Source organism: Oncorhynchus masou, chromosome 30, assembly GCF_036934945.1.
Source record: "Oncorhynchus masou masou isolate Uvic2021 chromosome 30, UVic_Omas_1.1, whole genome shotgun sequence".
In the NCBI taxonomy this organism is placed as follows: Eukaryota; Metazoa; Chordata; class Actinopteri; order Salmoniformes; family Salmonidae; genus Oncorhynchus; species Oncorhynchus masou.
This window is the reverse complement of record NC_088241.1, coordinates 53,959,516-53,967,370: the sequence shown is the minus strand read 5'-3', so window position 1 is coordinate 53,967,370 and position 7,855 is coordinate 53,959,516. Positions and strand designations below refer to the sequence as shown.

Here is a 7,855-nt window from a genome sequence, read left to right as displayed (position 1 = left end):
AATCACGAGCTTGCTATTCAGTGGAGTGGCTGTGTGGTCCCGAATCTGGGATTAAGGGGCTCTTTTCCAAGTTTAAAATTATAAACATTCAACATTGGCCATGCTGTCAATGAAGCATGATTTGTGCCGCAAACAAAATTCGGAACTGCGAAAACTTGACTTCAGTAGTTCAAGACAACTGGGATGTCGGCAATTAACGAGCTCCGACTGGGAAAATACCTTTTGAACGGTCATCCAACTCGGAATTGTAAATCCGACCTCTTTCTAGAGCTACAACCTGAAGATCAATGACGTCATCATGATTCAACCTTGTTTTTTCCCAGTTGTTTTGAAAGCACCATAAATCCAGAGAATGCCACTTTGATGACAAAATTTGCCCACGAAGGTCCACCGCGGCACCTTCCTGTTCAAGTGAGCACAGCACAACAAAGTGAGTCCAAAAATGTAGTGTATGCTGCTACATAAATGATGTAATATGCCAGGGAGTTATGTATACTGTAGCTAAGAAAGTAATACTAAGTGTATGTTGTGTAGTAAGCTGTTAGTAGCCCATTTGCCTCACCCTAATAATTTGGTCTATTTACCCATCTTAATTTCGCCTACTGTTCTGACTTGGTGGTGCACATGTAGCCTATAACCGGATTTAGAGAAATGTAGTCATTGAATATTGTAAGAGCTTTCATTGTCTGCATACAGTATATGCTAGATTTATTTAGCATATACTGCATATACTGATATGACTGACTTGCTTAAACATTTGTTTAAGCAAGTCAGCCATATCAGATATGGTTTTTTTTAAAGGCAGTAAATGAGGCAGAATGAACTGTTTTGCTGCCAGACAAGGCTCCACTGATAGCCAGGTGTAGCAGTGGTAAGATGTTGGGACAGCTTTATGTAGGCCCTAACTGTTTGTGGGCACCGTTTGTCAAGGTTATACTGCAATTAATGTAGTATTTAGTGTGGTGTAGTGGCTTTGCTGGCATGCATTCCACTTTTTTGTTTTTGTTTTGCCCGACCAAGATTTACATGCTAAAATCACCACTGAACAGGATGAAATATTTTGGATGCAATTTGAAAGGAGTTGATGGAGAAAGAGAGAAAGACTGCAAGGGGGCTCGCATGTGCACTGATTTAAAGAAATTATATTCGAGTGATAGGTTGTTTTAAAACTCGGCAGCTGCAATTTAAAAAAGTATTATCTTTACAGGAGAGCGACAGGAGAGGAGAAGGGCACAGTGGAAGAAAGATCAGATGGCTTTCAGAGTCAGGGCTCATAGACCAGACACACTGAGGGGAGTGCAAACAATCCTAAGGCAAATGAGAGGAGGTCCAGAGTTTGAAGAGTTTTGGAACACAGCCCTGGGCAGTGAGGGGTCCAGAACAAATAGAGGTACTCTACAAGCTACGCAGATATATCAGCCCTAAACTAAGGATTCAAACACCCGGTTAAGTCAAATATTGTACATGTCATTGGGTTGGTGTGAGCGATGATATACTCACACATCGGAGGATTTGGGGTTAATAGCAATGACAGGCCATCGCTGGTTGACTGGCTGTTTCGACAGATCCTCTAGAGTAAATATCCTCTGGCCAGAACGAGCTTGACAGACAGACAGACACGCACAGACAGACAGAGCGAGAGAGATATAGAGCGACAAAGAGAGTCAGAGAGAGCGAGAGAGATATAGAGCAACAGAGAGAGTCAGAGAGAGCGAGAGAGATATAGAGCGACAGAGAGAGTCAGAGAGAGCGAGAGAGATATAGAGCGACAGAGAGAGTCAGAGAGAGCGAGAGAGATATAGAGCGACAGAGAGAGTCAGACAGAGCGAGAGAGATATAGAGCGACAGAGAGAGTCAGACAGAGCGAGAGAGATATAGAGCGACAGAGAGAGTCAGAGAGAGCGAGAGAGATATAGAGCGACAGAGAGTCAGAGAGAGCGAGAGAATGGAGGAGGTAGTGCTGAGATGTTACATACACACACAGTCCTCCTTTACTGTCCGGGGTCGTAGAAGCTGTCCATAGGGATGTCCTTGGAGGCCAGTGTGTTGGTCAGGCTGTATTCAAGAGACAGGTTGGAATCCACGCACACGTGCACGCACACACACACACACACACCAAACATACAGAACACACACAAACAAAATAAACATTTGTGTCCTACACAACACAGTACACACAGATAAACTCACAACTTCAGGGCAGACACGAAATGCAACCACTACAGAGCTAAAAAAAATAAATTGCAGAGCTATACTGCCATCTGCTGGTCCCTTAGTAAATCTCTCAAAACAAAAGCATTTCATTATGCAATCTGTCTTGAAATGTCAGAAGGGTTGGGTTACATGCAGAAGACACATTTCCGTTGTAATCATTCCGTTGTACAACTGACTAGGTATCCATCTGTGGTATTGTATGGAAGCCAAATTCATTTAACAATGGAAAACACTTAACCCACACACACACAGACACACACTCTCTTGTATAACTTACCTTGTGGGGACACACAATTCAGTCCTATTCAAAATCCTATTTTCCCTAACCCCTAAACTTTACCCTGACCCTAACCCCAAAACCTAACCTTAAACCTAATGCTAAAACCAACCCTAGATCCTAACCCTAATTCTAACCCTAACCTTAACCCCCTAGAAAAAGCATTTGATCTTGTGGGGACTAACAAAATGCCCCCAGTTGGTTCAATTTGTGTTAGTTTACTATTCTTGTGGGTACTCCTGGTCCCCACATGTATAGTTAAACCCGTCCACACTCACCCCAGCTTGCACATTTCCACGGTATTGTTGGTGCACACGCTGATAGCCCAGCATGCATTGCGGCGTATCTCCTGTGATTGGACCGAAGCAGTTTGACCAATGGGACAAGGCCTTCCGCATTTCTCAGCAAATCAGGAAGAGATGGAATGAGAGGAGGGAGTTTGTACTTTTGGGAATATTTATTGGTTCCATCATACCGGGAAACATCAAATTCTTGAGTTATTTGACCCAGATTTGAAACCCACACTACGGACAAACACAGTATCGCAGGCAAGCGGCGAGGGCCTGCATGGCTCTGACAAGGGTGTGTGTGTCCACAGACTGCAGTGGCTCCAGGAGGGCGGCCATGACCCCGTGGGACATGATGCTGCCACGCAGGAATTCCCGTTCAGGCCATGATGGTGACAATGACCGTAGCGTGAGCCACCGCACCGGGAATTATGTGATGGAGCTGCTGAACTAAGCCAATGACACTCATTTATTGAAATAAAATGAAGAGATAACGGGGGTGGACACACACACACACACACACACACACACACACACACTTAGCCCTTGCAGCTCTGAGCCACCCTGGAGATGGCCTTGACAACGTGTGTCTGAATGTCCAGCAGGTTGGGAGTGGTGATGAACTGCAGTAACCTCTGGAGACCTCCAGTCTCATGGATCAGTTGGAGACGGTCTCTGTCCTCCAACCAGATAGAGACCACCTGGAGAGCTGCTACATGCAGATCACTGAACGACTACAAGACACAAACACAAGAAATGAGTCAAATTCTTTAAAATACTTGAGCATTGCTTGATTTTGTTTACCTGGTAGAATGAATTCAATAGAAAGATCAAACTACAAGTTCGATCAAGAGCACCTTAAGTACTTCACAATGTCACGCCCTGACCTTAGTTCCTTTTTTATGTTTCTGTTTTAGTTTGGTCAGGGCATGAGTTGGGGTGGGCATTCTATGTTTTTGTTCTAGGTTTTGTATTTCTGTGTTTGGCCTGGTATGGTTCCAAATCAGAGGCAGCTGTCGATCGTTGTCTCTGATTGAGAACCATACTTAGGTAGCCGGTTTTCCCACTATGATTTGTGGGTAGTTATTTTCTGGTTAGTGTTTGTTGCACCTGTCAGAACTGTTCGTTTATCATTTTGTTGGTGTATTCATCATCTTTATTAAAATTATTATGGATACGTACCACGCTGCACTTTGGTCCTCTTCTCCTTCTCCAAACGACCATCGTTACACACAAGTACAGTACTTTCAAGTATGTGATAAATATAAATATTACCCACACAGACCTTGTTGCAGAGGAACTCCAGCAGCCTGTCAAAGCCCTGCTTCTCCCTGAAGGTGACCTGTGTGTTGTTATCCATGGTTACGCTTGCCGGGGTCCTCAGGCAAGCTGCTGAATGACCGGGAAATCAGATCTCAACAGCTAAAGAAGAGGAGAACGCCATTTATCTCATGCATAGACACGCGGCTGGGGAGGTCCTACACACATGTAAAATGGGGCTTAGGCTCAGCAGGCTAATATAGTCTCGTGGTGAGCAGAAGACTTGAGTTCAAGCCCCATCGGTCACACACACAAAACACACACCTGCACCAGGTTGTAGATAGACTCCTCAGAGTTCTTCTTGACTTCAGGGTCAGGGCTTGATAGCAGCTGTATGAGCGGCTCTAGTCCTTCCTGGTTCGAGATCTGGACCTTACAGTTGAAGCCACCAACAGGGAGGCCAGGCACAACTCATGGACCACCACATGCTCTGGCACAGGAACACACACATATAAACACACACAGAGAAAGATACATACAGATACAATGAAATGTTACAATGATTTAATGACTGGTGGAAACATATGATTGATACTCAAGAAGATGAGAGCCACACCGCCACCAAACGCTCAGCCAGAGCATACTTTCTTGTGACAGCTTTCCCGATTACAGAAGCATTGACATCCAGTTCCTTCAGAATTTGTTTTACATCACATTTCAAACAGAGCAGAATCCGAAATGACCTAATGTTTCTGGCAACAATCTTTTCTTCAACCACAATTCACCACTGTTTACAGTGCGACCGACCCTAAATAACTGATTTTGTTACTGCTTTGTGTTACTAATCCTATATCAGCAGTTGTTACTATCCTACATCAGTAACTAGAGAAGGGTTCCTTACTGTTGGCAGCCATGACCCCCAGGGCCATGAAGGCGTTGCGGTGGACCAGCTTGTCTTCGTGGGATATGAGGTGAGACAGAGGCTCCACTGTCCCCAGCCCCAGCAGAGAGCTCCTGTTTTCATCACCTACCACCATGTGGAGACAGGGAGATAGATGGTGGAGAGAGGGGATTGAGAAAGAGCGAGAGAGAGAGATAGATAGATAGATAGATAGATAGATAGATAGATAGATAGATAGATAGATAGATAGATAGATAGATAGATAGATAGATAGATAGATAGATAGATAGATAGATAGAGCTTTATGCTCAATAGGTAAGCAGCTTTCCACAGTCCAGTTTTTTCAGATAATGTGATTATTTCAATGAAGAAAGGATACCATATTGCTATGACGCTAGTTCTCTCAGCAACATCAAGGGTAAAAACACCTTTCCCTGCAAATTTGTGGATGGCTTAGCAAGCTTTAGCCAAAACCTCTTCAGGGGAATTGAGCATGAGGACCACAGGGGCTGCCTTCTTACTCTTGATCAGCAGAGTGTCAAACTAGAGAGAGGGGAAGAAGAGAGAGACTATTCCATTTGCTTTGGCAATGTGAACATCTGTTTCCCATGCCAATAAAGCCCTTTGAATTTAATTGATAGAGGGAGAGATTAGGTTGTTTGACTTCTCATTAAATTGACCCCCACCACCACATATCTTAATCTTCTTACCAGATCCTTAGGGCTCACTCTCTTTCTACATTTTCTTCCCCATCCTGAAACTACAAACAACATATTTTTCAAAAAACCTATTTACCCATTTATAACATGCTGTCAATGTTTACATGGGTGTCAACTTTGGCATGCACTGGCTGAACTTAGCTTGTTAACTAACGCTGTCACGCCCTGACCTTAGAGAGCTGTTTTATTTCTCTATTTGGTTTGGGGTGGGCATTCTATGTGGTTTGTTTCTAGGTTTTGGCGGGTATGGTTCTCAATGAGGGATCGTTGTCTATCATTGTCTCTGATTGGGAATCATACTTAGGCAGCCTTTTTTTCCTTTTGGGAGTTGTGGGGATTTGTCTTTGTTTGTGCATGTATAGCCTTACGGAGCTTCACGGTTGTTGTTGTTGTTGTTGTTGTTGTTGTTGGCGGCGACATTTGCAAATAAAGAAAAATGTACGCTCACCACGTTGCACCTTGGTCCATTCCATACGACAAACGCGTTAACTAGCTAGCTAAGGTTGTAAGAGAGCTTGCTAACACAAATACCCTGGACGTCCAAATGAGGTTGCTTTTAGAAAATGTATGATTACCTTCCTGATTACCATTTGAATAATGAACTGTTTCTTAAATGTTGTTCAATTCCGCGGTCTTTCATTTCCGCGGACGATCAGTACCTAGCTATCTTGCATACAGGTTTTAAGCTAGTCTGTTTGCTAGCAAATAATGTTTTGGAAAGCAAGTTTGACATTTCGTTACAAGGCGACGAATGCCACAATTTTAGTCAGAGATCCTATCTAATTCTTAATTCTATGTTGTTTTTTTTGTGTATGGAACAAACTGGAAGCTAGAAGTTGGAAGATTTTCATGAAATGAAGGAAACCCTTTGGTTTAGAATGTGCCACACTCTTTTATGTGAATAATAAGGATTTGTATTTTAATTCCTAATTATATGGATTGGACCACTAGCCAAAACAAACAATAAAATGCATCCCATGACATGTTTTACATGCAAGTTGCACTTGAAGTGGTGGGAATGACTGCCTCATGCAACAAAAACGATAGAGTAGGTAGGTCCTTTATTTGGTTGATGATGACCGTCATACAAAATCAAGAGACTATATTTCATCAGTTAATTACTGCAAATCACATACTGTGGCTTTTTATCAACTGGTTGTTCTGGTCATTTGCCAACATCCTCAGCAAGATGTTAGCTTTGCATGCCTTGGCAACACAAAGAACAATTTACATTTCACACAGCAGATGATAATATTTGCCCTGTAGGCTTATTTTGCATGCACTGCTTGTACAGTTAACACTGCAACACAAAATAACAATTTGCAAAGCTTACTGGCATTTTTAGTGTCTTGGAGATTATTGGTTTACCTTTATATAGGGCAATATACATGTGTGTCATTGTGCTGCTGTGTATTTATTTTACTGTCTGCCTGTCTGAGTGTCACCCACACCCACTATTCTATTCTATTCCGTAGTAATGGTGTGGCTGTGCCTTTAAGAGTTGGCCTGCCTGTCTCCCACAGCAGCACAAGAGGCTCCTGGCATGGGGAGGGTGAGTCATAAACCAAATGAGCTCCACATCATCACCAGCAGACAGAGCGGGGCTTCCTCCACCACAACGACGCCCTGACACAGCACAGCGGCTCGAAACAGCACACTCTGCACTGCTCTGCACCAAAACACCCAAACGACCTCTAAAAGCATTATAGCACCTCTGGCCCTGCGGGACACTGTCACTACATTGTCAGCGGCCTGCCTGCCCTGAGTGATACAGATTCATCTCAAATAAAGGTTCAAGATTAGGGGATGGGGGTGTGCAGATATTTTATAGCTTTTCACTAATGTATTATTAAGGTTTGCAAAGGGACATGCATACAGTAGCCTACATAGACACACACACATGCACACGGTTGATAATATTACTTTAAAATAAAAAGGACCAGCATTTATCAATGTCATTTTTCTAAAATGAGTCACATTTTGTATGAATACAATATTTTATTTGAGAGAAGGGAATCATAGAGGGCGAGAGAGAGAGACCATACTTGGGGAGGTTGGACTGCAGTGTGTTGGTGCGTTCACGAACACTGGGAACTATGGAGAAAAAAAGGGCTCATGCCGCGTTCACGTCATGTAAGTTATTTGCGTGGAGCTTTCTGTTGGTTGATTCTGATACATCCCAAGTGGGAAACCCGGG

General features: G+C 43.3%; 1 protein-coding gene across 1 annotated transcript; it reads right to left on the bottom strand.

The window, feature by feature from the left end:
- Positions 1–3,317: 3,317 nt before the first annotated feature.
- Positions 3,318–6,997, bottom strand: armc3 (armadillo repeat containing 3). Its single transcript, XM_064947346.1, is given in 10 exon segments — positions 3,318–3,512; positions 4,064–4,164; positions 4,167–4,214; positions 4,217–4,256; positions 4,363–4,484; positions 4,487–4,528; positions 4,666–4,752; positions 4,940–5,065; positions 5,368–5,482; positions 6,992–6,997. Coding segments are annotated over 10 exon segments (882 nt in total).
- Positions 6,998–7,855: the final 858 nt, after the last annotated feature.